The sequence below is a fragment of the Colletotrichum destructivum genome, chromosome 10 (assembly GCF_034447905.1).
Source record: "Colletotrichum destructivum chromosome 10, complete sequence".
NCBI lineage: Eukaryota > Fungi > Ascomycota > Sordariomycetes > Glomerellales > Glomerellaceae > Colletotrichum > Colletotrichum destructivum.
Genome location: NC_085905.1, coordinates 2,278,289 through 2,305,893, shown reverse-complemented (window position 1 = coordinate 2,305,893; position 27,605 = coordinate 2,278,289). Strand labels below are relative to the sequence as shown.

Here is a 27,605-nt window from a genome sequence, read left to right as displayed (position 1 = left end):
CGAGAATGTGATGGAAAATACAAAATCACCGACGGGCCGACTTCAGTTGCGGTCGGACCGAGACTGTGCTCAATACACTGCACTCTGTCCAATCTCTGTATAAGTTGGCCTGTACTCCTCCTTTTCGATGGTGGTGAATCTGAAAATCAATATCTGAACCCCTAAAGCTTAGAGCCTCGCATTCAAGAATACTTATCCATCAACTGCCTGCTACTTCATCATGAAGTCCTACGTTGCCCTTTGTGCATCTTTGCTAGCTTACACTGCAGCCGCTGCTGTGATTCCAGCGGACGTAAGTCTTGACAACAACTTTATAGGCACTCCGTTCTGGGTCGCCTTACTATTGGTTCATTGCTCTTATGGGAAAGGAAATACAATTGACAACGGGATAGCAGCATGTCCCACCCTCTGACATTGGGACTCATACCAACAATGTCGACTCCGAGTCAAGCGGCAACATTGCAGTATGGAAACACTTCGGCTCAGGGAAGAAGACTCCCACCAAGAAGCCGACTATCTAAGGCAGTATTATAGTGTAATTGTTTTATGCTGTGGTGGCAACGTATAGCTTTGGTGAATGTCTCTACTTTCTGTGACAAGGTGGAATTACGGGTGTGCTGAAGTCAAACTAGCTCAAACCCATAGTATAGGCTTGTGACTCTCTTTTGTTCAACTTCTGCTGCACAGTTCTGTAAACAGGTGTCGGGAGGTAGCCGGGCTCTTAATTTGACAAGGGCTCTATGTATAATGGTTGATAGTTGGCCATTTTGTCAATATGGGAGATGCAATGGTTGTTGGATAAGGATCACTCGAACTGCCGAAAAGCGGCTTGAGCCCTCATCTTGCACCTCTTTTTCCTATCATGGCCCACTTCGTATGCTTTGACTTCAAGGTGAAGAAGAGCGATGTCGCTGGTGAGATGGCCCGTTGATTGAGTGCTGATGGAGGTCAAGCGGCGGTGGTTAGGAGATAGGCCCTGCAACTGTATCTCCTTAATTGTCTGTCTGATGCGTGGCCTCTGGTGCCTGCTGTCCAGCCACGGATTACCGCCCTCTCAACTTTGTACCATTCTTTTGCTAGGGGAGAATATTGCTCTCATGGGTAAGAGAGAGGTCAATTCAGCTTTGCTTGATAAGATTTTGCAGACCGATTGTGTTGCTGCATGTGAACCAGCGAATCATTCTATGATGCGAGAACGGGGTTCCCGCACCCGGACCCATTAGCCAAAGCGTGGCATGCATGATTCTAATCACCTTACGACTGCCTGTATCCCCGACGCCTCTTTTAGCTGTCGTTTTGATTTCGTCTTTGTGCAAGACGGAAAAGAATTCCAGGCTGGATAGGCACCGTTGCAGTTTCAATCGCATGACATTGGCTATTATTACGATCGAGATTTGTACTTTCACAGAGACTCTGAGAAGAGCGTTTCACAATCTCAATGAGGAGGACCTTTAGTCCAGCGTGGCACGCCAGGAGACTTCGCACAAGATTACACGTCTACGAGGGCCTGGATGATGATCAAATTTTCGCTGGAGGGACGCTAGACCATCCATCTTCGATTTGGAGCACAAGATGCTATCTCGCTTTGCATCGTTGCCAGACGACTTTTTAGTATGAAGTCGGAAAGTGATGTCATTTGTTGCTCGTTATCGTTTTCGTCGTCGTTTCTCAGTTGCGAGTGGGAACAGACCAGGAGGTGATTCGCGCATCGTATTTTTAGGAAGCATGTTTTGGGGAGAGTGGTCCACCGCTTCGTCCACATGGTGGCTGACACTCCAACGAAATATGTAGGGAGCAAACAGAGTACATGTATGAGGGATACGGAATGAAACGCCGAGAATCCCCGACATACGAACAATGCCATTGTAGTAGCACTTTGAGTCTTGATTGACCGTCGGCTTCACGATTTCAACGTGTGCGAACCCCGCTTCTTTGTTTGCTGCCACACTAAACAAAAATGAGAGATAAATGCAATTTGGAGGCCTTGAAGAGAGTCTCTGCAAGAATTGCCGTGTACCTTGAGTTCCAATTTGGGAACATTTTTAACCCCCCTGACGTTTCTCGTCAAATTTCCTGGGGAGGTGAGCTAGACATGTCAAGGGTAGAGATAGGACGGATTCGACTGTTGTCTCCAGCCAATTTTGACGACATGTACGTATACCTGGTCACTCATACTGCTGAGATGCGAAGGACGTACAAAAAGGTGACGCAAGTATCAGAAAAGGTGTTGTGATCATCTTTTCAGTGTCTTGGGGCCTTGAAGATTCCCTACGCTCCCTTCCCCCTTGACAGTTGCCGAGTCCCAGCCTCAAAGACTACTCTAGATCCCAAGGTCGCGGGCAAAAACTGAACTACTTCAGCCAGTCTGGTCAGAGGTATGTTAGTGACCTGTCGCTAAGGTACGGTTGCTCGGCAGCTAAGGGAGTGGCTGAGTTCCGGCGAGCGGCGCCACGATATCACGAGAACGAGAACGAAACAAGTCAGATAACAGAGATAAACGACACGAACTAGCTGGGATTCCGGCCTTAGATCTCAGCGCATCTTGGTTTTCTATGTTTTTTTTTTCGTTCTTTGATTGGTTGAAGCCCTTAAGATTCGTGGCGCTGCTGCACTATTTCTCAGAGCTGTGTCTGTACCGCGACCCAAATGCAAATAACGTTAGATTTCCACGCATCGCCACGTTATCGCTAGCTCGTTATTGCACTCTTGTCAGCCCACCAGACCCAAACATGCGTAATACCGGAAAGCATGGCAGAGGCTCATCAGGTCTTTTTTCTTAGTCTTGGTGAGCGCTGTCGTCAAAACAGTCCACGCTCGCAAGGACAATCCTTGCTTCTTCACCTATGAAGGACGGGTTTCGTCACACAAGCTAAAGCATGAAGTCCGTTGCTGACCTGCGTGAGAATGATATTGCAGTCCTCTTAAAAAGTCATCATCAGTGAGCTATATAGGATCGAGGGTGCCGTTGTTCATTTCCACTTCCCCAATCTACAGCTCATCCGGATTGCGAACCAGATATCACGACCAGTAATACTTGCCAGCCTATCAAAAATATCTGCCAGCAGCGCCAACACCGTTGAAAATGTCGCAACAACAGCCAAAAGACCAGTACTACAAGTACCACCCATCTACTGCGCTCGCAGCGGTCACAACAGCCTTATTCGCCTTATCGTCTGCTCTTCACCTGTTTCAGTTGTTGCGCAAGAGAACGTGGTACTTCATCCCGTTCTTCTGCGGATGCATTTGTGCGTAGTTCTTCGTTGTCCCTTCTTTTCGGCTGGCAAAACCGATTCTAACAGGTTGCCATTTCACACAGTGGAGACTGTTGGGTATGGCGCACGCGCGATAAATGCCTCCAAAACACCAGACTGGACCCTCGTGGCTTTTATCATTGAAACCCTCTTCGTACTTCTGGCCCCAGCTCTCCTGGCTGCGTCTATCTACATGGTTCTAGGTCGCATTATCAGCCTTCTTGGTGCTGGAGATTTGGCGTGGGTGTCTCCTAAATGGTTGACCAAGCTCTTCGTGGCCGGGGACGTCATTTCCTTCATCACACAGCTTGCTGGTAGGTGATTTCTCGTATTTTCAACTGCCTTGTCTTCAAAATCCTTCAGATGTCGTTCCCATCATCACATTACCACATAACAACCCTGCTGACTCAAGTTGCAGGGGGCGGCATTCTTGCTTCGGCGGACGACAAGAAAACCAACGACTTGGGCAAGTACGTTATTCTTGTTGGTCTCGCCATCCAGATCATCTTCTTTGGGTTCTTCTTTGTCGTCACGATTGCGTTCCATCGACGCTTCTCTCAAAGTCCGAGAAGCATCAGCACGGATCCAACCTTTCCTTGGCGGTTTTACATCGTCATCCTTTACGCCGTCTCGGCCCTTATTCTAGTGAGATCGGTTTTCAGGGTTGTCGAATACGCTATGGGAAAGGATGGTGAGCTCATGAGTAAGGAGCTTTACATCTACATTTTCGACGCCTTGCTCATCTTCATTTGCGTCGCCATCTTCAACATATGGCACCCAAGCCGCGTTGTCTCGGCAAACATAAAAACAGAGACTCACAGCGAGACGGAGATGGGGGCTGTGTAACCACATGCTGCTGTTGTCTGGCGCAGTGAGCTGGCTTGGAGCTTTTTTTCTGTTCCTTCTTCTGTTCCATGGGCTGCGATATCACCTTGCGATGTAGTTGGAGGTAGCCTTAAATGTTTGCAGGCAACTAAGATAAAGTCGCCTAGCTTTTTAAAATCCATTTCGGTGACAGTGTTTAAATTTCCATCCATGTCCTTTCCTTACAGAGTCTGTAACATAGATGGCGTTTGATGTTTTAGCTTTTGGCTAAACCCGACGGATTAGTTACACCAATTCTTGACAAGACATGAATTGAACATCAACAACATAGCTTCAGATCCAGTCTTCCGGTCGAAGGCTATTTACATCTTTCATACTGTGCGTCACACCTGCTTTCTCTCAGTCAAGAGGAATCGGGTTATAAGATCCCAGGCTGCAAGTTGGATGTTGCATGATTAATGATGTTTTGAAGAGAAGGGCTTTGCCCTATTGCTTTACAACACTTCTAAGTCTTATTCTGGTGATGATACTCTGTCCTGTCGTAGACTTCACATCACATCCGTCGCTGATGATCTGCTCCTTTCCGAACATTAAATACACGATGTGTCGCCACCTCATATAAATTACTTCGGGTGTCTAGCAATGTTCTACTGGCCGCGCCAAATGTCCGATTCGCCCTCGAGGGCCCAGACTGAACTGGCTGATGGAACCAAGGACTTCTCGTCCAATGACACCCTTAGAAACGTAAGTGAACCAGAGCTTCAACTCATGATCGAGGCTTTTAAAACATATAGAGCGGAAACGACCCAACCATGGTCATGCTTCTTCAACGAGGCGGAATAGGCCAATGAATGGATTCGGAAAGCTGCACTGGCCCTAGGTCAGATCGCAAAGACACGAGGTTGTGACCGTTTATCCCATCGCGCTCTACATACGTTTCAACTCACTCGGACCTCTTGAGTCGGAATCTTTGCTATTTAGTGGCGTACTGCTGTCGGCAATCTGCAGGGGGGAAAGATATCTTGAAGCTGGCCTCCACGGATTAGAGCTGAGCAGTCACAGAACTCTCCTTGGGGCTTCGGCAAAAGTACACCGGGGGGTGTGTATTTTTCAATTTGCCATTGTTGTGACTGTATCTACAGTGTACGTATCCACGGTTTGCTTAATAACGGGGTTTCGTATCTACAGGGCTTCGAGGCGAACATTGCTGCGGGAATGGGGCCAGCGGATCACAAGATTCCTCAACGACTCAGATCTTGACATGGGTCAAGATGAAAGGCAAGCCAAATATTGGGGTATTCATCTCGCGATATTACAGGAGATTGAGTGAGAGATTGAGTCAGAGAAGATGCTCTGCTCCTCTCGGAGCGCGCATCTCATTAGGATTGCGAGTTCTCAGTTGGCTCTGCTCTGGTGGAACAACCCTCTTAGACCAACAACAAACAAAATAGGAGACAATTGCTATACACACACTTAGCAGGTGTACGAATCATGGCACGACAGATCATTATAGATATGGACGATTCATAGAAGCTGCAACGCGAGGCACCAGCTCGTCTAGAAGTTTTTTTCATGGTCGTGAAGCTCGTGTGTCCCAATTCGGAAAACTCCTGACTCGGGGATCGTCAATATCAACGGCACCGGAGACCCGAAAATGGTTGCACTCGCATTAGGCTCGTCGTTAAGGTAAATGGAGCCCACCGGGTTGACAAGGGAGATGCCTGTGACGGCCAGATGACCGCTAGGGGTTCAGTCGACACCGGATCACGTATTCCGGGCCATCGACCCCTATTTGTAGAGAACGACCGATGCTCCGAATCAATGTATGCTTGAATGTCACCCACGTGCCGACTTGATAGTAGCTATGAGGGGATTGAACCCCGCAGAGAACATTGGCATCCAGAAGGGACCCTTGTCAGTGGTTTCTCGAGCTGCCTTATTCGGCCGAGTGACCTTGGCAATCCTACGATGTGACCGGCGTATATAAGACGTGTGTTTCTGGAGGCCGAGAGAGGAAACAAGATGGAATCACCATCCGGGCCCCCTTTCTTCTAAACCTCCGCCGTAAGTTCGTTGTCTCACGATGCAGCTCAAGACGCTCCTCGCACCCATCCTCCTCGCCGAGGCGGCGCTGGCCCAAGGTCTACCTCTCCGGGTGGTCACTTTCAACATCCGCTACGACGCCGGGTCCCGCGAATCCGGCGAGAAGCCGTGGTGGGACCTCTTCTGCTCGATCTCCAAGGACCGGTGCCGCCAACCGCACGTCATCGACGCCATCGCCAAGACGGCGTCCGGCGCGCCGTCGGGCGCCGTCACGGTCATCGGCCTCCAGGAAGTGCTCGACAACCAGTTGAAGGACATCCAAAACGGCCTCGGGTCCGGCTGGGCCCATATCGGCGTCGGACGCGACGATGGAAAGAAATCCGGGGAGTACAGCCCGATCTTCTACCGCACCGATGCGCTCCGGCTGGTGTACGAGGAGACGAAGTGGCTCTCGCCGACGCCGGACCAGGTTTCCTTCGGTTGGGGCGCGGGCAGCCGGCGCATCGTCACCCTCGCCGTCTTCGAACACGTCTCCAGCGGGAAGAGGTTCATCCACGCCAACACGCACCTGGACAACGTCAGCTCCCAGGCGCGCTCCGAGGGGATCAAGGTCGTCGTGTCCAGGATCCAGGCGGTGCAGTCCAAGTACGGTCCCCTGGGCGTCACGCTGACCGGCGACTTCAACTCGGACCCCAACGGCGATGCGTACCGGACGCTGTCTGCGACGGGATTCCTGGGCGAGCTGTATAACCTGGCCACTCCGGACCAGAGGGCCGGGACGAACCAGCTGACGTACACGACGTTCGATACGTCCAAGCAGGGCAGCCGCATCGACTTTGTCTGGCTTGGGCCCAAGGATGCGAAGAAGTTCTCGGTCCAGCGGTACGAGATCCTCAACAACAACGTCAATGGCATGCTCATCAGCGACCATCGGCCTGTCGTGGGAGACGTTACACTGTTGTCGTAACGTAGCGGGATGAGGATTAGTATAACCCAAGCAACAAGGGTTGTCGCAAGAAAAGAGCCGCCGTTAATTGCGGGCAGTTGTTCACGCTCGTATATCATATTTCTTCTCTGCCACAAGATGCATTTGAAAATTACAAATATCGTTGACGAGAAGCCCGAGAGACATTCGGCGGCTTTCTTGGATTTTGTTTCGCAACTATCAATGGGGGAAGCTGAACAAATATGGGTGACATGAGACTTGACTGAAGAGTTGAAGTATCGGGGAAGCAACTCGATCTCCCGAAAGAGATGCCCGGCTCCCTTCTCAGAACTATTCTAGCGCCGTTCTTTGCCCGCCGCTCTTAAGTTGCCAAGGCCACAGAAAGAATCGCCTCAGAAATATCATCAGCCAGTGTTGCCGGATCTTGTTTTGCCCACTTCACTAGCCCGTCTAAAATTGGCATCGGACCACACAGCGACGTCAAAACACAGCGCCCCGCCTGCAACCGTCCAGATCTAGTATGTTTTAGTTGGGCTCCAGGCCACCTTCAATGCCTACGTTGATCGCATGGAAGCGGTCAGTCGCGCGTCCGGTGACCGACTGTCCGTTCACACGCGGGAGAGGGAAGTCTAACCGAGTTAACTGTTGGGCGCGCGGGGGGGGGGGGGGGGGGGGGGGCGGACAATGCCTGGATCACCCTTACAATCTTCCCTTCTGAGATGAGTCAGCCGTAGGGGACGGAGGGGGACACAGCGGAAAGAAAACGCAGATAACTTTGTTATCGTCATTGATAACAACGGGGGCGCTGCGGTTGCATACTTCTTTCAGTCGCAGGACTCTGTTCGGCCCATATACCCGCGTCGGTCTCCTTCTCGACTCTTTCCAAAGGGAGACTCCGTTCATTTATGATACATTTCGTCCAGTCTTCCCGTTGCCATCGGTCGTCATACTCTAGCCATGTTCTCGATTGCGGCCACTATCGCCCCGCGCCGGCCCGCGCTGCTCCCCCAGAGCCTTATCTCGCGAGATGACGCATCCGAGATCCTCGGCAGCATCAGCATGGCTGCCTTCCTGTGCCTCCTGGTAAGTGACCCTGACACCGGACAGTGGCTTCAACTTCCTCACGCCGATAATATCTAGCTGCCACAGCTCGCTGCGAACTACAAATTGAAGAGCGCCGACAGCTTGTCGATGGCCTTTCTCTTCATTTGGCTCCTTGGCGATGTGACCAATCTGTTGGGTGAGAGAATCCCCGTCCGTATCCCGCGGCTTGGCATATCGGGCCCTCCCAGGTTGATCCTGAACTGACTGATGGTCTTATCAAACCGGCGCAGGGGGTCTAGCCAACCACATTGCCCCAGCAAGCATCGCGGTGACGGGCTACCTGTGCTTCTCGGACTCCACGCTCATCTGCCAGTGTCTTTACTACAACTCCAAGCAACGGCTTCGTAGTTCTCAACGGTCAGGTCCGACGACACCACAGTCTCCGGAGTGTCAGCCGCTTCTCGGCCCTTCGTCCTCTTCCCGTGACAGAGGAGCACCTGACCACACTCAAGACGACGAAACTAGCAGCGGTTCGGTCGTCGCGCATGAGGAAGGCAAGGAGATCCCCGTGGAAGCCGTACGGACTCTTCACGACTGGCGATTCAACTTGGCTTGCATTTTGGCAGTACAGATCCTCGGAATCACCGGCTGGCTCGTACTCCGCACATTGGGTCTACTTGGAAGCGACGAATCTCCCGGAAGCGTGGGCGTCACCGACATTAACGGCATTTCTCAATCTCTCGGCTCGGCTCTTGGCGTCATCGGCGCCATCTGCTATCTCTGGTAAGACTTCTTTACGTCGAGAGGCAACGCGCTGAAACTAACCGGCCTAGTGCCCGCATTCCCCAGATCATCAAGAACTACCGAGGGAAATCCTGCGAGGGCAAGTCGACACACCCAAGTGCTGTGTTGTATTACTGACGCTAATCAATTTGGGGAGCAGGTCTCGCGCCGTTGTTCTTGCTTTTGTCGATCACCGGCAACTTGACCTACGGACTCAGCGTGATTGCGTACAAGCAGGACAGAGACTATCTTCTCGCAAGCCTGCCTTGGTTGATGGGGTCGCTGGGGACGATCGTCGAGGACTGTATTATCCTGCTGCAGGTTCACCTTTACTCGCGGTTGGAGAAGCAGCCCAGTCAGCCTGCGAGTATCTGAAAAGGGACCTTGTTAATGATTACATGACATTGGGCATCTGGTATCTCATCTATGATACATTGGCGTTGGTAGACAGTTTCAACTGAGAAGCCTCATTATGTTTAGCCTCCCAGCACGTTGCCACGGCCGTTTATTACACAGTCGGCCATTCCTGCTCTTAAATATCCACCTAATTATGTACCATCTATGTCTCCCTCCGTCTGCACTTTTAGAACCCAAGCTTTTCAAAATGAATCAGATGCCCCCTTTTCCGGCCCACGTACGCTGTATACGCAAGGCTTGCCGAAGTGACGGCGACTACAGAAAGCAAAGCAGGCCAGTTGAACTGTGCCGGTCGGAAGAAGACAATGGTTGAGAGGTACGAGAGGAGCTCGAACGCGTTCTGCCAGGCCGCCTCGACGGTGGAGAAGCGACCACGGCTTTCCGCTTCGACTTCCTGTGGAAGCATCAAGGTCAGCATTGCGCAATAACTTCCTGACAAAGGGGAGGGGGGAGGTAGTCTTACCTCCTGAACAATCATCTGCGTGCACAAGTCGAATCCTCGGAGTCCGAGACGACTGACAATGGTACCGGCAACGAGGCCGGTCGCCGAGACCAGGGGGTTCGGCATGAAAACCCAGAAGACGACCAGACCGGCGATGAGCGGCATGACCTGGCAGTTGCTCAGCCATAGACCTGCTCTCACCGGCCCGATCCGCGCGATGAGCCAGGGTGCCACCCACGTCGCCAGCACCTCGAACACGACGCTGATGGTTCTCGCAATGCCGATGTACGTCGTGGTGTAGCCGGACGCGACGAGGTACGTCACCATCTGGCCGGCGAAGCTGAGGACCGTGAGATAGAGCAGCGACCCCGCGAAGGATGGTAGGAACGCGCGGTGGCCGAAGTAGAAGCCAAAGTCTGATGCCGATTTTTTGAACAGCTGCCACACATTCCGCCCGGGTCTTGCGGATGATGGCGCATCCTCCGTGGTCGAAGGGAGGTCGGCATCCGGCTTGCGCTTTTGCTCCTGCAGGCTGGGGTCCTCATCGTATATCCTCGCGATGGCGTAGTATTCCACCACGACCGACGCCATGTTCATGGCGAAGTTGACGATGATGGCGATTTCCGTCGAGAACCCGTCGACGAGAGCGATGAATAGGGGCGCCAAGAGCTTGCAGAGAAGATCGATACGGCGCATTTGTGCGTTAAGGTTGGCGAGGACCTCGGTGTCACCCTTTGCAAGGACGACAACCTATGGATACATGGTTTAGAAGGATTCCACGTTAGTTCCATCCCTGACCGACTCACCCAGTCCTTTTCGACCGAGACCATGTTGATGATGGAATACAGCTTTTCACCACACGCCAAGAGGGAGAGGAGGGCCAGAAGACCCGGCCGGCCATATTCGCCAAGAGGTAGTCCTCGCAAGAGGACATAAAGAATGACGCATGAAGCCGACACGGCAAGTCGTTGAAACACTAACAAGGTGTTGGCTCAAAAATGCCGAAGACCGACGAGGGCGAGAAAGGGGGGGGGGGGGGGGGGGGGGGGGGGGCAACGCCACTGACCTATGGACGCGCGAACAACCTTTAAACGGTCGTTGTTGTCGATGTAGTGCCCGACCGTCGACGCGAACAGCAGCGCCGAGAGGCCTCGGGTGAGCGCATAGAGCGACATGGGCAGCAGAGTCCCCGGGAAGATGGTTGCGAGGTACAGCACGGCGCCAAACTCGAACATGCGCGAGTTCCATGTGGATAAAAAGTGCGACAAGTAGAGTCGGCGTGTAATCCGGGGGGTCACTCGGTGGGTGGCAGCGGCCGAGCCATCGCCGTGGTCGGCTCCGCTACCGAGGAGCGGCGTTTGCTCATCCGGGAGAACATGTTCTTCGTCATCGCGATGCCGAGAAGCTTTCATTGTTCAAGAGTAGCAGCAGCAACAGGAGGGAACCGAGGTGTGGTTATCCAACTGAGAGGGGCCAAGACGATGGTCGAGAGATGGAAATCGGGATTACCATGATGATGCGCGCCCTGACAGAGGCGAGACAGGGAAGTATATAGAAAACCTGACCAGCCATGTCTGAAAGACAGAAACTCATACACGCAGCGAGTAGCAGCATGTGGCCCCCGTTAGCAAATGGAAACGAAGCCAGCCAGCCCGTCCTGCATTCCCAGCGATTGGGGACGGAGGTGGTCTAGTTCCGTGCCAGGGGAAGGGGGGGGCGGAGGGTGTCTCGAGAACTACCGGAGCTATTATAACCCTTGTCTGTGCTGAACCGAATGATGGAGAGATGGAGAGGTGTGGGCAGACGGAGGTACATGGGGTTCCGTTCCGTCTCCGTTTGCAGAGAACATGGATTCTATCCAGGACCGCTTGAACTGCACCCAATAGTGAACACTAAGTACATGATCTACCTTGGATCCGAAAGCAAAGCATGAGAATACCAGCATCATTTCAATAATATTTTGGAGTACAGAAGTAGTTTGGCAGTACCCAGTGCTCAGAACATCTACAAATGAACATGGAAGATCAACCACAAAGCTTGGCTTTTCGAGCCACCTGATCCTCAAGATCCTTGCTCATAGCTTATGTCATCGGAAGAAGTCAGACGATCACTTCCGCTTAGTCATTTTATTCAAGCGTCCGAAAAGCTCAGATTTCATCATAGACGGAGGTTGACTGACTCCGTCTCCATCTTATCCTAACATGCCACCTCCGATGGGTCTCGAGACAACAACCGAGACGACGACGACTACCTCCGCAGACGTCTGCAGGTTATCAATCTAATTTCAGAATGCCGCCGAAGCGAGCCTGCGACGTATGCTACCGCAGAAAGGTGCGTACCGTAACTCCCTGAACAGTTTCCCCCAAACCAACCAACCAACCAACATGCATAAGAATCTTAAACTTGAACCTGACTTGCCATTACTGAGCGTTCCCGCGTAGATCCAGTGCTCCATTCCCGCAGAGGGTCCTCCGTGCGACTGGTGTAGTCACCACGGATCCGCGTGTTCCTTCAACCGAGACGCGCCGCGGAGGACAAAACGCACAAAGTGAGTGCATCGTCCATCAGGTCGCGCAAGCAACCGTGTGGGAGTGATGCGTCGGGTCTTTCTTCTGATACCGTAAGCCAGGGTGACTTTGGGCGACGTAGAGTGCCTGAACGACCGTATCCAGCAACTAGAGGAGGCGTTGGCCCAGGCGAACGCCCGGTCTGCGGTTCATGAAGGGAGCTCCGGCCAGCCAACCCCGACAGTCTCGATTTCCGAACCAAGCACCGCACTCATCCGAAGTCCCACAACCGCCGGCTCGGCTTCTCACGCTCATTCGGATACCGGGCATCGTCACTCTCCTCTCATCATCTCACAAACCCCCGGACATGCCGCCGGTGACATACAGGGTTCCACTTCCAGAGCTCTTCAACCCGGCAGCCATATCGGGCCAAACTGGTTCTTCAGAGGTATTCACGCCTTCTCCGAAGAGGGTCGTCAATGGATCTCGTCCAAGACCGGCCAACCTCTTGACTGGACCAAGCTGCGAATATTCACCGCCACACCTTCACCGCTGGTAACAGGATGTGCACAATCGTCGGCAGAGCTCTGCGAGTTGCCAGGCAAAGATGTCTGTCGAGAGCTTGTGGCACTTTTACTCCAGTCAACCTTTCAACTCAACTTCCCTGTGATTGACCCGGTCCTCATCGAAGAGACCATCGACCTGGCTTATGAGGATACCGACAATGGGCTCCCTGCGCCCGTTCATCTAACAGCCCAAGCATGTATGTTCGCCGCTCTCAGCATCATAGCCTTTTTGCCAAGACATCCTTTTCCCGTCAATGGTGATGCATACGCACGAAAGTCGCGATTTCTTCTAAATCGTATCCCTCATGATGTTAGCTGCACGACCTTGCAAACAGTGGTCATCCTGGTAAGTAATTCACCCTCGGCAGTTTGAATCCAACAGTCCGCTGACTCAATGCACAGCATGTCCAGTGTTTACTGGGCGGTCGCTGGCAAGAAGCTGAGTCGTTTCTCTCGATTGCCTGCCGAATGGCGTACACACTAAGAGGGCACGTCTTCGAAGGACAACAAGCTCCGACTACGAGTGACCCATCGCCCAACAAGGAAACGCGGCATGTTCGGAATCTTTTCTGGCTCTGCTATGTATCAGACAAAGACCTGTCCCTTCGTACCGGGCAGCCTCCTTTACTTGCCGACATCTACTGCGACTTGACTTTGCCCGAAAACTACCTGAGCTCTTACACGTATTTACGCGGCCTCGAAGAACCCCCCCGTCTTGGCGATACACACCTAGCCAGTCTCACGCCGCACCTCTGGGGCGACGCCCAGCTCGGCTGCCTTAAGGAAAAGATATACCGCCTCCTCTACTCCGTCCACGCGACGAGCGACAAGGACAACCGGCTCCTGGTGCACATCCGCCAGCTGGATGATGAGATCGAGCGCTGGCGGCTCTCAGTTCCCCTTGATTTCCGTCCGGCCCTCTCCGTTTCCCCAGAGACGCTCATCGTCACGCGCGAGACCAAACCACCCCAGCAGAAGCGGTACTTCCATCTCCTGCTCGACTACTGGTACCTGATGATCTTCGTCCACACGACGGTCAGGAGATACGACGCTCATACGGTGATTGGCGACGGGAGCCATGACCTGCATAGCGTCATCCACTCGAGCTACGACCTGTCTCTGGAGGCTGGCAGATCGACGCTTCGGTGCTTGAGGGTGTTTACGAAGACACTGTCGGACGAGTATCTGTGGTAAGCCGCGCCCTTTTACCGAGCTGCCGCCGCTGCTGCTGCTGCTGCCAGCGTCAGTCTCCACCACTGAGTCCCCTTTGGCTAAGATGACCTCCAGGTTTCTTATTTTCTACGCCACCAATGCCGCCATCTCTCTCTTCCTCAACATAGTCATCCACCCGGAGGAGGTAGACGGACAGCTGGATTTGGAGCTCCTCATCTCGGCGGCCAACACCCTCCGCATGATGAAGCCGCGGGGCGCAGTGCCGGATGAAGGCGGCCGGATACAGCAGCACTCCGACTTCATCATGTGGCTCGTATGGCTTGGGTCTTGCGCCATAACGAAGGAAAGAGAAGAGAGTGGACATCATGGTTAAGTAGCATGAGGAAGGCGACTTCACTCAATCTAAAGTAGTCTGTCACTTGTCGGCCCACAGCGGCAGGCGTCCAGGCGTCTCATATAAGGGTTCCAAGGCAACCTGAACAGACAAGCAGTCAGATGGCTACAAGGGACGCCGTCTGTGACGGGACGTCCGCTAGAGACCTCGCCGGCGCGCTCATCAGGCCCCTGTCGCCCTTCACTGTCATCAATGCCAACATTTACGCGCCGGTCCCTGGTAATCGTATACGGCTATACATTGACGGGGTAGACATGCCGATGACCAAGTAGTGGCACGGTGAGGGCGAGGCCGGGTCTCGGGTGCACATGACACATGTGTGCAATGAATGGATTTCGGTGTCTGGTAAATGCTCAGACGGCCCTCTTGTTTACTCAATTGACACGTCCCCAGCAGCTGCGGCAGAGTTGAGTAGGCAGGACAAACACGGAAGTCATGTATTTTGACTAGAAGCCACACAACGAAGTAGGAATCATCTACCATCGATCCAGACTTTGATGATCTTGAGGCCTGCGTAGGCTGTAGCCCGTCCTTTGTTCCAAAGCAAAGGGCATCACGTTTCAGAGCTGAGTGCCAGAATACGATTGCCTCTTCGGGCGACATGAGGTTAAGCCGTGACACCAATGCCAGATTCTCGGTGTCTGCCGTTGCTAATCGAAGAGACGCTGTAATTATTTTGTCGCCCGCGAGCCTCGTGATTTCTATGATGACGTTCCCCTGAGGTGAAATCATAAGCCTGTTGCAGCTGATCATCCGAATGTCGCAGCTTCTATTCAGGTTTCTCAGCTTTGTGTTTACTTTTATCCTGACTTGCCTGAGTCTCTGTACACAGAGACCTCATCGCCTGTAGCATTGGCATTGTAGGGAGAGGGTAACATGACACGGACAGAAGCACAGCAAAGTTCGGTGTTCATTCACACCGAGATTCACCGAGGATGGCTGTCCTGTCCCCCCACGTGCCCGTCACCTTTGCAAACCCAAGCCTTCAAACCCCCGGGTCGAACTCGTAAAATGAAGACCAATCGAGTGGCTTGGATATCTCCTAGTCGAATCCTCTAAAGAACAGACCGTCCGCCGTCCCCTTCGGGAGTTGTCGCAGGCGTTGCTGCGCCGCCCTTCCGCATCCGATCGTTGGCAGCCACACCGAAATGGTGGGCCGCTGGTCGGCGACATCCGACCGATAGACTCGGCCGACGAACCCAACTCGAGGGGGGTGGGAGTGAGGGAGTGAGAGAGCAAGCTGGCTGATACGGGTTATCGGGAGGAGAGAGAAAAGTCAGCCTCGAGATAGACTCGCGTGCCCTCTTGCCCAAGAAGGGCATCTCATTCCCGTTGGCCAGCAGCCACAATATCGGTTCCTGTTCTTCTTATCTCTCGAGTCATCCGTCACCTCTTCCCACTCTCCCCGTCCCTCAACAGAGTTACGCAAGCTCGGCCCAGCCTCTGGTCCACTCTCATCGCCGGGATCGCAGAGCGGACATATCCCTACTCAGCGTGGTAACATTGACCTTCCGTCTTCGGCCTAGAGACCCCTGGGGACAGGCCCCCCAACGTTATCAGAGGGAAAAACCAGCCCCAGGCGTACCGCGGAATGGGATTGGACGCTGTCTGGATTTAACGTTATTTGCTCCTCTCTAGGCTCCATAGGACAGGGATCTTTGGCCTGTGGTTTTTTTTTTTCCAAGTGGCGGGGAAACTCTCTCTCTTTTTTTTCCCCCTTCTTGTCTTTCTTTCATTCGTTCTCGCTCCGACTCGAACAGACCAACGCAACGAAGAGGCTTACCGGAGCTTGGATGGAAACAGAAGGCCGGATGAGATATCGGGACCAAGGGACGGAGAGAGAGACATGCGCCAAGCCGGCCTGGCACAACGTGACGGCCTGCGATGGCACCGTTGAGACCATGTCCCTAAGGTAGGTCATGCAGTAGCAGCGGTAGCAGCAGCAGTGACAGCAGCACAACCAACCGAGGGATTGTCACTCTCCGCTCCGCAGTCTGGAGTGCATCCATTGGGCTCCATGATGAGCGTCCGGTTGCTCCGCACTCGTTCGTCAGGGTACGTGGGGTGACCATGTTCTACGTTTCTGTAGCACGGAAACAGTTGGAGGGTTTTGCTCTCAATAATGTCACCAGAGAGTTGGCCTGCCACGATTTCCCCAGAATCCCTCTCGCTCGTCCTCAAGTTTTGCCCCATCTCTCAGACTAGGTCCAGTCTTGGACCCAAACATCTCGGTTGTCCGTCAAGAGCAGTCGAGTCGAGTCGAGTCGAACCGAGCCGAGCCTCGAGCTGAACAAGAGACTCGAGAGACCGTGACGAGTCTCTGACCGCAGATTGGTCCATGAGTCGCACGAAGGAATTAACACCACCAACAGGAACACGCCAATACTAGCCCCCCCCCCCCCCCCCCCCCCCCGGCTCTTGTCTTCGACCCAACATCGAGTCTCCTGAAGGGGAAAAGAGGCCGCTGATAAGCCAATCATCAAAACCGCGACCACACGTGTATCCCCCCTCGTCAGCCCGCGGCTGCAGCTCTTGGCAAATTGCTACCTTTTCACCGAAGAAGCTGGCTTTCCCGGCACCAACTCCATCCTGCCAATCCTCTTGGCGAGTGGCCAGGAGAGAAGAAAGAGCCTCGGGAGCCTCTCGTCGTCTTTGTCTAGCCAGTCAGAGTTGTCCGAGATGCTCATCTCGAGCTGTTGAACCCCCCCCCTGTCTCTGTCTGTCTCTCTGTTTCTTCGTTGCCCGGCGTCACAATCGCATGTGGTTCCCTCCCCCACAGCCGTCCACCCTCGTGCGCGCGCAGAGATCGGCGGGCTGCCCAATAGATTTTTTTCTTGTATAGGTAGGTATATAATAGCACACATATATATATCAAGGTCGAGGGTAGCTTCGATACCACAACCCACGATAGCCTTTGTGAAGACAGCCGAAGCTTTCCCTCCCCCCTCTTCGTCCTCCTCCTGTGTCCCCAGTTCATTGTGTGGCGCAGCGTCAACCACGGCATCACGGAGGCTTAATTGACTCTTCCCGTGTAACTCGGATATATCAGACCGAGCCTCAACCTCGACCTTGATCTCGTCGTGGTTCATCTTTCTGTCTCCTCCTCCTCCTCCCACCGTCCACCACCACCGCCCACGATGCGCCAGTCTCTCCCGACGCTGGCTCTGGCCCTCCTCGCCGGCACCGCCTCGGCGGTCCCCGAGAAGGAGGACGGCGACCACCTCTACTCGTCCCACCTCGCCAAGCGCGGCATCGACGCCGACGGCAACTTCAACGTCTCCTTCTTCCACGTCAACGACGTCCACGCCCACCTCGACGAGTTCTCGTCCTCGGGCACCGACTGCACGCGCCCCGAGCGCGGCTGCTACGGCGGCTACGCGCGCATCAAGCACACGGTCGACGAGCTCCGCCCGCAGTACAACGACTCGCTCTGGCTCAACGTCGGCGACGAGTTCCAGGGCACGCTCTTCTACTCCTTCTACAAGGGCGAGAAGATCGCCGAGACCATCAACCAGCTCGGCTTCGACGCCATGACGCTCGGCAACCACGAGTTCGACGGCGGCGACGATGAGCTCGGCGACTTCCTGCTCAACCTGACCTTCCCCGTCATCTCGGCCAACATCGTGTCGGACAACGAGAAGCTCAACAAGACCATCAAGCCCTACCACATCTTCGACGCCCAGCAGCTCGCCGTCATCGGCGTCACCACCACCTCCACGCCGGGCATCTCGTCCCCCGGCGAGGGCACCAAGTTCCTCGACGTCGTCAGCACCGTCCAGTCCACCATCGACCACATTCGCTCCACCACCAACATCACCCGCATCGCCGCCATCACCCACATCGGCTACGAGGAGGATCAGAAGCTCGCCGAGCAGACCACCGGCCTCTACCTCATCATGGGCGGCCACTCCCACACCCTGCTGGGCGACATGGAGGACGCCGAGGGCCCCTACCCCACCGTCAAGAAGAACCGCGACGGCGACGACGTCTTCATCGTCACCGCCTACCGCTGGGGCGAGTACGTCGGCTACATCGACGTCACCTACGACGCCGAGGGCAAGGTCCTCGCCTACCACGGCGGCCCCATCCACCTCACCAACACCACCGAGCAGGACCCGGAGCTGCAGGCCCAGATCGAGGCGTGGCGCGGACCTTTCGAGGCCTTCGCCTCCGAGGTCGTCGGCTCCACCAACGTTGAGCTCGACCAGACGCTCTGCCAGCGCCAGGAGTGCCTTCTCGGCAACGTCATGACGGACGCCATGTACGAGTACCGCCTCAACACCTCGGCCTCGGCCTCGTCCTCGACGCCCCCCGACTTCGCCCTCATCAACGCCGGCGGCATCCGCGCCACCATCGACCAGGGCGACATCACCCGCGGCGAGGTCCTCACCTCGTTCCCCTTTGGCAACTCCATCGTCGAGATCGAGTACAAGGGCTCCGACCTGCGCAAGGTGCTCGAGGGCGCCGTCAGCAAGGTCAACCAGTTCAACGGCGCCGCCATCACCTCCTTCTTCCAGGTCTCCAAGAACGTCGTCATCCAGTACAACCCGGCCGGCAACAACGGCTCCAAGCTCGTCTCCGTCGAGGTCGCCGGCGAGGCCCTCGACGACGACAAGGACTACCGCGTCGTCACCCTCGACTTCCTGGCCGGCGGCGGCGACAACATCTTTGTCGCCACCACCGACTTCGTCTCCCTCGACACCCAGGACGAGGTCCTCGTGCAGTACGTGCAGGCCAAGAGCCCCATCGACGCAAAGATCGAGGGCCGCATCGTCCAGAGCAACGGCACCGCGACCGCGCCCACCGGCACTGCCACCGGCACCGGCACCGGCGCCAGCGCCGCCCCGACCTCCACTTCGGGACAGAGCGGTGCCGGCATGGTGTCCGTCAGCATCGGCGCCGTCGCCCTGGGCCTGTTTGCCGTTTTGGCCATGTAGATTTGATATCCTTGGGGGTGCATGTGTAACGTAATGTAGTAAATGAAGCGGACGACGTAGATGTATAAGTAAAATAATTATATAAAAGTATGTCTTGGCCGAAACCGTTGGTTATCCCTGAATAGATGAGTCTGCTTCGATGTGAAGTCAACTTTTTTTTATATATATTTCACGTGTCTTTTGTCACGCATCCTAGGTGGTATTGACTCTCAAGTAATCAGCAACATTGCCAACCGCTTTCGTCGTAAATCTTCCCCATTCGTTTACAACTGGAGGTAGGATGTTTCGAGCGGAAAAGCCTGACATGGTTATGAGTCTAATTCTAAAACAGACACGGATACAATCATCAGACCGATGGGATCATCACCGCGAGAAGGGCCAGAGCTGAGCAAGAGGATCCCCTGCTCTGCACACCACACAGTCCTGAATGATTGCATTTAAACCTACCAGTTCCAACGCCATAGCCACCCACTCAGACTTAAACTCACACTCACACGCTGTCAAGCCTCAAGGCTTACTGGAATTGAAGATAGATGTCCGTCCCGTAGCCTGTGCTTCGACCGCCTCAAAGTCTGATGGCGGGCGAAAGGAGTGGCTGTATCATGTGTTACCCGTCCTCGCAGCGATTTCCCTGGCTGTCACCGTTTCTCCCAACTTCAGTGTGCAGTACATACGCGACCGTGGTTACTGTACATGCATTCACTACCTAAGTAGCTGCCATTCACTCACTCAATCGCTCACTTACTCCAGACGTTTCGGATGCGCCGGTGTGCTAACGATGCGGGGAGAGTTTGACAGATCGACGTGGGTTGCCATGCTTCAGCAGTGCGGGGAGAGGAGGGGCAAGATATCACAAAAGCACAAGATCGCTCATCAATACGAACGTGAGAACCTCTAAGCCATATTCAGATCCCTTGATCATTCATGATGAGGTCCTCACTACTCGGCTCACTCGACGTTCCAGTCTCACTCGCCGGGCTGCTGGCGAGCGTCGCCGTCGCAAGCGCGGCCATCTACATCATCTACCAGCGGTACTTCCACCCCTTGGCCGCGTACCCGGGCCCTTTTTGGGCGTCCATCACGGACCTCTGGCAGGTAAACGAGTTCCTGTCGCTGAGACAGCCCTATAACTTGACGGACCTCCACCAGAGATACGGCGAGTTCGTGCGCTACGGCCCGGACAAGCTGAGCATCACCGCCGAGGAGGTCGTTCCTTTGGTGTACCAGAAGGGCGGCCAAAGGTTGCCCAAGACCGAATACTACGATGCGTTTGGGTCGAAGACGCCCAACGTGTTTGGGATGAGATCGCCCGAGGTACCGTACCAAACCAAAGCAAACCAACCAGAGGCTCACGGAGCCATGCAGAGAGAGTTTTCGTGCTGATCCCCCCTCCCAGCTGCACTCCATCCGCCGGCGTCACATGTCGCACAGCTTCTCCATGACAAGCGTCAAGGGCATGGAGCAGTACCTCGACGAGAACATCGCCCTGTTGCGCGAGAAGATCGCGAGGCTCTCCAAGGAGGGGAGACCATTCGATCTGAAAAGGCTGCTTCACTTCTACACCATCGACGTCCTCGGGGAGCTGGCCTTCAGCCGCTCCTTCGGCGTCCAGCTCTCCGGCGACGAATCCCGCGTGCCGCCGGTCATCCCGCACACCCTCCTCGGATCGATGCTGGGGTCCTGGCCGGCCATGACGCAGACTCTCAAGCAGTGGCTACCGAGGGTGCCGCTCGAAGGGCTGCAAGCTCTGTTCCGGGGCAGGGCGAAATGCGCGGGTATGGCGGCCGAGTGTGTTCGGCGACGGCTTGAGGAAGTTGAGCAGGACGAGCAAAAGGGCAAGATTCAGAGGAAGGACATCTTGACGAACCTCATCCTGGCAAGGCACCCCGAGACGGGGGAGAAGATTGCGTCGAAGGACCTCGAGGCAGAGGCGTTTGGGATGATGTGAGTTTAGGGACTCGAAACGTTCATCTCCCGTTCTTGAAGCAGCACTACTAACATCTTTCTCTCTTTTTCCCCGACTGGCAGCATTGCTGGGACGCACACGACGAGCGCTACTGCCACGCTGCTCTTCTGGAACCTGCTACACAACCCGGAAGCCCTGAGGAAGTGCGTTGACGAGGTTGACGATAGCCTGACGTCGCTGGACAACGGCAAGGAGGCCTACTCGATCGCCGAGGTCGAGAACTCGTTGCCGTTCCTGCGATCGTGCGTCAAGGAGAACTACCGGCTGACCCCCGTGTTTACCATGCCCCTGGCGAGACGCGTGACTTCTCCCGAGGGCATCATCGTTGCTGGCCGACACATCAAGCAAGGGGTGAGTTCTCCCTATTCCCCGTTTACCCTCTGGACTTGACACAATGGTGTCATGAGGGAGGGAGGGAGGAGGAGGAGGAGGAGGAGGGGTTTTTCTTCTTCGAGACGTTGTCTTGCAGCCGCTCACCGAAAACAAAATCACAGACATCAGTTGCAGTATGCAACCACTCGTTTCACCACAACCCGCGGGTCTGGGGCGACGACCACGACGTGTTCGACCCGGCTCGATGGGACCAGGCCGAGACCGCCGCGCGCGGACGCTTCCTCATGCACTTTGGCCTTGGGGCCCGTCAGTGTCTCGGTAAGACGCTGGCGCAGTCCAACATCTACAAGCTCGCCAGCACCCTGCTGCGAGACTTTGACTTCCAGCTTGCCGACTCGGTGGAGGAGGACCAGGTGGCGAGGGGCCAGTTCCGCGGGAAGCTGCCGCAGATGATCAGCGTGGGCGTGAGCGACCTGAAGGGTCCGCTGATGGTTATCGCCAGATCGAGGACTGCAGACGACGCGGTATAAGGAGGGGGAGCGAGGGGTAAGATGAGACTAGTCATTGATTTGGGATGCATTTTTTGAACACGGTAGCTGATGTCGCGGGTGAAGTCTTAATTCCAGTTTCATCTCTACGATTAGACAGCTGTCAAAATATCTATATATCATCAAAACTCCATGAGCCCAGCCCATTCATAACCCCATTCATCCTTGTTATATGAACCTTTTGGCACCCAAAAAAGTAAACGCCGTATCGGTCTAGAGCCAAAGCCGGCTCTCCTTCAGTCATCAACCCATTGTAGGACATTAATATAGACATGAAAATCATCATTCTTCATCCCCCGTCAGATCTGCGCGGGCTTGATGTTGACCAGCTCCGTCGGCAGACTCGTGTGCCTCACCGTAGTGTTCTCGGGCCTCCATCCCCTGAACATGGGATGCGAGAGCAGCGGCGGCGTCTTCAGGCGTATCGTCGGCGGGCGGACGAGACCCCCTCCCGACTCTCTCACCCCTCCAACCCCCGCCTCCTCCTCCTCGACGGGCAGCGTGACGCGGCGCGTCGGGTACTTCTTGTGGAGCAGCTGCCACGTCCTCTCGACGCGGGCCTCGTGCTCGGTCCAGTCGCCGCCGCGGAGGGCCATCAGCAGACCCTCGCCCTCCTCCGCGTCGATGCTCGTCTTGGACCTGTTGCGGCCGTGCCAGGTCCTGGTGCGGGTGCGGGGGGGCGGCGAGACGGGTGCGGCGTCGGGGCTGCCGGGACTGTCCGGGGCGGCGGCGGCGACGACGACGACGACGGGGTCCATGGTCACGGAGGAGGCCCTGTCCTGCAGCGACTTGCGGATGATGGTGTCCCGCAACTCCTCCTCGGCCAGCAGGATGCGCGAGCGGGTCAGCTTCGTGCGGCGGGCGTACTCATCCCAGGTGAGGTCCGGGTCGCGCAGGCAGGCGTTCTTGAAGTCCTCGGCGGATTGCTGTTTCCTGCGACGGCGGCGGCGGGTGACGACGAAGTAGGCGGCGAGGGCGACGGCGAGGAGGAGGGCGGCGCCGAGGACGGTGGAGATGATGATGAGGGTCTGAGTGCTCGGGGCGCCGGGGGCCGGGGCAGTGAAGTCGGCGGCTACGGGGTCGGCCGGGGCGGAAGACGAGGAAGATGAAGAGGAGGACGAAGAGGAGGAGACGGTCTTGTCGTCGGATCTCGAGGAGAGGGGGATCAACATCTTTTCTGGCGAGTGACTGTATGTTTCGACTTTGGTTTGTTTCTTAAACGAATGTGGTGTGTGTAGCCATGGACTCCAGAAAGGGGAAAACAAAAAAAGAGAGTCGGACGGGAAACGACCCCCGGGCACACGAAGGAATATGTGGGATGTAGAATGCTAAACTCTTGACCGCTTGTGATTGTGTGACTGACATGGGGGGGTGAGGAGGAGGAGGGAGGAGGAGGAGGAGGGGGAACACATCCGTCTTTGTATCAACACGGACACTCTCCGTGGACCATCTCCGGCTGTGAGGCAATACGCCAGCCAAAAAGAAAGGCGGTATTCTATTTTAAACGATTAGACGTGCATAATTCTCCAAGCGAAAAAGGACTCTAAGAGGGCGTTTTCCTCGCAGACTGACGACGCAGACTAGAACGACTAGCCTCCTGTTGGGCCTGCGCAGGAACCGGGACCGGACGCCAGGAACACGGCACTCACTCGCTCATTCATTCACCTGGGCTGCTTTTCTCACCGCATCGTCCCATGGGGGCTGCAGGCGATATTCTCCTCTCTGCACGCCAATCCTGGCACACACACACCCCTCCCCTCTTGGCGGGCGGAAGCGAGACCCGGAGGCCGCTCAACATACAGGCACTCGAAAGGATACAAGACTGGACTGAGAGAGAGAGAGAGAGAGACTGGGGGAGCAGACAAACATGGGCACAGCACAGTGGGTGAGATCTCTCTCTGGTGTGTGAGATGAGAAAAGGATGGCTGGGCGTCTGGCTGTCTCTCTGAGTGGTTCGCCCGGTGTCCACGAACCATAAAGTCTCGTCTCTCCCTCTCCCGCCAGAGTCAGTCATGATTCAAGGGCCGGCTCGCTGCGACAGGGGCATGGCAAGGGGGGGGGATTGGGGAGAAAGGCATGCATGCGTTCGCCGACTCCTCAAGAGACCGCAAACCCGTGATTAGGGAACAGGAGGTAAAAAAAATAAAATAAAAAAAGAATAAACCACCCAGCCACACAGATCAGAGACTCCAGAGATGAGGGGCTTTAGGGCTGGTCAGGGGTCCTAGGATAGCTGTTGGCGCGCTATAAATGAACCCCCTCTTCCTGTCGGGAACGAAAGAGAGAGAGAGAGAGAACCCCAGAAGGGTCGCCAACACGAGGTTAGGCACAGTAGCGCCGCATTGGCACGAAAGCCCCAAAAGCAAACCCCGGGCAATATGCCGTGTGGCTGCTTGTTCGAGTGCGACGGGGAGGGTTTCCCGGCCCTCTTCAAGGCCCGCGGGATGGCCATGTTCGCCGGCCGCGGGCCTATCAGCGATCAGAGGGACTCTGGGAACTCCCGGTGGTGGTGGCTGGGCCGGCGGCCGAGCCATGCGAGACAGGGATCGGACGGTTTTCTCTCGGCCGTCGTTGCTGTCGTCTCCTGGTTGGTTATCCTGGTCTCTGGCCTCGTCTGGCTGGTTGGTTGGTTGGGAGCTATTGCTGTTGCTCCTTGCCGATAACCGGTATACAATGATGGGGGATTCTGGCCCGAGACTGGAAGACCATCCAGTCGTGGGAGTCCGTCATTGGACGAGCGTGTCACGATACGTACATGAGATCCAACAGATTGCTTGCATGTTTGGTTTGGTTTGCGTGTTTCTCGTGGTGGTTCTTCAGGCACAACATACGCGGAGGCTAGACGGACAAATGGCGGGTGATGTGGATGGATGGATGGATGGATGGATGGATGTTGCAGTGGGAGGAGAGTCGCTTGACTCACAACCCAACTTGCACTTGGGCAGCGGAGGAAGCAAAATGCCCGACATGACGATCTCCCTCAATGTCTCACTTGTCAACTCGGATGGGTCTCCGTTGTTCTATCTTTGCTTCATTCGGACAAACGCAAGTCAACGCAGCCACACCGCTCCCTCCCTCTCCCGGCCCCGGGGGGGGGGGGAGGGAAGGGCAACCAGGGCAAACAAAAATCATCCCATCCGTGTTTCTGATTTCTTGCTTCTGTTTGCCTCGTACGACGGCACGTTGCATCTAGAGACTTTTGTTTCGGCCAACGACGCAGCAAACCACGCAAGATGCCGAAGAGACTCTCTGCAGTTTCCCGCCTCTTCCACTGCTCCTCTCATCCTCTCGCTCATCGACTCTCGGTCCTTTGAGCTCTTGTAGCAGGCCGTCGTCGTCTCCATCCATCCATCCATCCATCCATCACAAACTCCCATCCAAGACAAAGTCCAATACCACAACCTGTCTTTTCTCCCCCTCGGTCCGCGTGTAGATGGAAACCATCTGCTGCGCCCCCGACTCATACGCCTCGATCTGCGGCTCTCCCGAGAACCCGTCCCCCCGCCATAGGGTCACATACTCGAACTCGAACCCCTGGCCCTCGGCTTCGTCACCGCCGCCGCCACCGTCCTTCTTCTTCCGAGGCAGCCGGGCGCCCAGCACTGTGAGCGTGTCATCCCGGTTCCCCGGCAGCGCAAACACGACGCCGCCACCGCCCAGCACAGCGACAACGTCCCCGCGCGCGCCCGTCCGCGTCGGTCGGAGGTCGTCCGGCAGCACGTGCCGGCTCCATTCGCCTGCCTCCGGGCTGCGGTAGTAGTGCATCCAGACCTCGTTCTCGCGGTTCAGCACGTGGAACCCGCCGTCGCCGTCGGCCGCCTGCGCCTCCTGGTTCAGGATGCCGCTGTTCATGGGTATGTCGAAGACGATGAGGTCCTCGCCGTCGGGGAACACGGTCTCGCCGAGCTCGAGGTTGGCGAGGCGTTCGCCGCGTGTGTTGTTGAATGTCTTGCCTCCGTCGTCGCTGTTGACGTAGAATAACTGCGTTGAAGAGGTTAGAAGCAAGTCTTTCTCACACTCTCTCTCACTCCCTCTCTCACTCCCTCTCAATCTCACTCCCTCTCTCACTCCCTCTCTCACTCCCTCTCACTCTCACTCATTCACACTCATTCTCACTCACTCTCTACCCCCTTACGTCTTTCCCGAGACTGTCGACTTACATTGTGGTTATTCTCGGGCCCATTGGGTCCGGCCTGGACGGTGTGCAGCCTCGCCTCGGGGTCGTCGACGCCCTCGTACCAGACGAATCCACGGTAGGTCCCGGACACGTGGATGCGCCCGAGCGCGTACGAGATGCCGTTGATGTACGGGTTGTTCTTGACACCCGTGAGGAACTGGCCGACGTACGAGTACGACTGAGTCTTGCTACTGTATCTAAATAGGTGATCGGATCCCGCGCCGGCTCTGACTCGGCCGTCAGCTGCGACAATCCTAGTACTATCTCACGACATCGACGGACACGGGCGGCTCACGTACATGCCAATGCGGTAGGTCAGAAGCAGATCGTCGTCGACGCGTAGGAACCGGGGGTACGTCGTCTCGAGGAAGAGCTTCTCGATGCCCAGCTGGCCGGTGCGAGTGTAGCCCGGCAACTGGTTGTGAGTCGGGCTGAACAACGACGGCGTCCACTGGTGCGCAGCTGGGTTCGTCGCGACGCCTTGCACCGACATGCGGTAGTGCAGACTTGACACATCCCTCCGTCAACAAGGAGGTCCTCTGAACAGGCGAAAGACGACTGAGGTGATTGATTGTCTTGACTCACGGATCGCAATGGTGGTCGAAGGAGACGTGGATGGAGCCGTCCCCGGCGCAGACGCCTATCGAGATGGTGTTGTGCCCGTCGTCCGCCGTCTGCTCGTAGTCTGCAAAGGTCAACGTCTCCCAGCTGCCGAGTGAGTCTCCGACGGGCCGCCGCGCGAGGCTGACCAGGAGGACGTCGCTGTCGGCATCCTTGTGCGCGTAGAAGCAGGCGTACTGCCAGCCGTTGAAGGTCGTCAGCGCGTCCTGCTGGAACGAGTTGGCGTTGATGCGGTGCTCTCGTCGAGCGTCGGGCGCCAACTCGGACTTGGCGAGCAGCGTCAGTTGGCAACTTGAACCCATTTTGTGTGTAGAACCGATCTTGGAATTCCACTCTGAATCTCACTCTCACTCTCTGCCAATGCCACGTTCTTACGCAAGGCCTTGTCAGACCTACCAACCGACCAGTCAACCAATCAACCAAGTGACCCCTCTCTGTCTCTCTCTCTCTCTCTCTCTCTCTGCGTGTACCTTTCACAGTGACGTATGGTTGATCACTCCCATGACACACCACCACTAGACTATAATCGGGGAAAGGGGAGCCGAGGCGGATGCGGGATTGCTTCCCCTCCGGGCGACGATTCCCCCGATACGCCGATGTGGCTGAGGGTCCCGAGGCTTCGTCCGAACAGC

General features: G+C 55.5%; 9 protein-coding genes across 9 annotated transcripts; 6 read left to right on the top strand and 3 right to left on the bottom strand.

The window, feature by feature from the left end:
• Window positions 1-3,082: 3,082 nt before the first annotated feature.
• On the top strand, window positions 3,083-4,097 carry CDEST_14982 (Putative RTA-like protein; the record flags this gene model as incomplete). Its single annotated transcript, XM_062931138.1, has 3 exons — window positions 3,083-3,245; window positions 3,317-3,565; window positions 3,670-4,097. 3 exons carry the CDS (start codon window positions 3,083-3,085, stop codon window positions 4,095-4,097), a joined length of 840 nt encoding a protein of 279 aa, XP_062787189.1.
• Window positions 4,098-6,101: 2,004 nt separating this feature from the next.
• On the top strand, window positions 6,102-7,195 carry CDEST_14981 (Putative endonuclease/exonuclease/phosphatase). The gene has a single exon (XM_062931137.1). It carries the CDS (start codon window positions 6,160-6,162, stop codon window positions 7,084-7,086), a length of 927 nt encoding a protein of 308 aa, XP_062787188.1. The 5' UTR covers window positions 6,102-6,159; the 3' UTR covers window positions 7,087-7,195.
• A 681-nt stretch (window positions 7,196-7,876) lies between these two features.
• Window positions 7,877-9,473, top strand: CDEST_14980 (uncharacterized protein). Its single transcript, XM_062931136.1, has 5 exons — window positions 7,877-8,148; window positions 8,206-8,305; window positions 8,400-8,892; window positions 8,943-8,992; window positions 9,053-9,473. The coding sequence occupies exons 1-5, from the start codon at window positions 8,023-8,025 to the stop codon at window positions 9,265-9,267; spliced, it is 984 nt and encodes a 327-aa protein (XP_062787187.1). The 5' UTR covers window positions 7,877-8,022; the 3' UTR covers window positions 9,268-9,473.
• Window positions 9,474-9,475: 2 nt separating this feature from the next.
• On the bottom strand, window positions 9,476-11,283 carry CDEST_14979 (Putative ferroportin-1, MFS transporter superfamily; the record flags this gene model as incomplete). The annotated part of the gene is made up of 4 exons (XM_062931135.1): window positions 10,818-11,283; window positions 10,558-10,727; window positions 9,773-10,501; window positions 9,476-9,703 (listed from the first exon to the last, which is right to left on the bottom strand). The coding sequence occupies exons 1-4, from the start codon at window positions 11,161-11,163 to the stop codon at window positions 9,476-9,478; spliced, it is 1,473 nt and encodes a 490-aa protein (XP_062787186.1). The 5' UTR covers window positions 11,164-11,283.
• Window positions 11,284-12,040: 757 nt separating this feature from the next.
• Window positions 12,041-14,370, top strand: CDEST_14978 (uncharacterized protein; the record flags this gene model as incomplete). Its single annotated transcript, XM_062931134.1, has 5 exons — window positions 12,041-12,082; window positions 12,193-12,299; window positions 12,381-13,170; window positions 13,227-14,014; window positions 14,112-14,370. 5 exons carry the CDS (start codon window positions 12,041-12,043, stop codon window positions 14,368-14,370), a joined length of 1,986 nt encoding a protein of 661 aa, XP_062787185.1.
• Window positions 14,371-17,287: 2,917 nt separating this feature from the next.
• CDEST_14977 (Putative calcineurin-like phosphoesterase domain, ApaH type, 5'-Nucleotidase) lies at window positions 17,288-19,424 on the top strand. Its single transcript, XM_062931133.1, has one exon. It carries the CDS (start codon window positions 17,529-17,531, stop codon window positions 19,326-19,328), a length of 1,800 nt encoding a protein of 599 aa, XP_062787184.1. The 5' UTR covers window positions 17,288-17,528; the 3' UTR covers window positions 19,329-19,424.
• A 770-nt stretch (window positions 19,425-20,194) lies between these two features.
• Window positions 20,195-22,472, top strand: CDEST_14976 (Putative cytochrome P450). The gene is made up of 4 exons (XM_062931132.1): window positions 20,195-20,642; window positions 20,725-21,272; window positions 21,357-21,645; window positions 21,789-22,472. Exons 1-4 carry the CDS (start codon window positions 20,253-20,255, stop codon window positions 22,155-22,157), a joined length of 1,596 nt encoding a protein of 531 aa, XP_062787183.1. The 5' UTR covers window positions 20,195-20,252; the 3' UTR covers window positions 22,158-22,472.
• Window position 22,473: 1 nt separating this feature from the next.
• On the bottom strand, window positions 22,474-23,648 carry CDEST_14975 (uncharacterized protein). Its single transcript, XM_062931131.1, has one exon. The coding sequence runs from the start codon at window positions 23,345-23,347 to the stop codon at window positions 22,475-22,477; it is 873 nt and encodes a 290-aa protein (XP_062787182.1). The 5' UTR covers window positions 23,348-23,648; the 3' UTR covers window position 22,474.
• Window positions 23,649-23,869: 221 nt separating this feature from the next.
• Window positions 23,870-27,307, bottom strand: CDEST_14974 (uncharacterized protein). Its single transcript, XM_062931130.1, has 4 exons — window positions 26,938-27,307; window positions 26,652-26,858; window positions 26,336-26,579; window positions 23,870-26,156 (listed from the first exon to the last, which is right to left on the bottom strand). The coding sequence occupies exons 1-4, from the start codon at window positions 27,273-27,275 to the stop codon at window positions 25,539-25,541; spliced, it is 1,407 nt and encodes a 468-aa protein (XP_062787181.1). The 5' UTR covers window positions 27,276-27,307; the 3' UTR covers window positions 23,870-25,538.
• Between the last annotated feature and the right edge of the window lie 298 nt (window positions 27,308-27,605).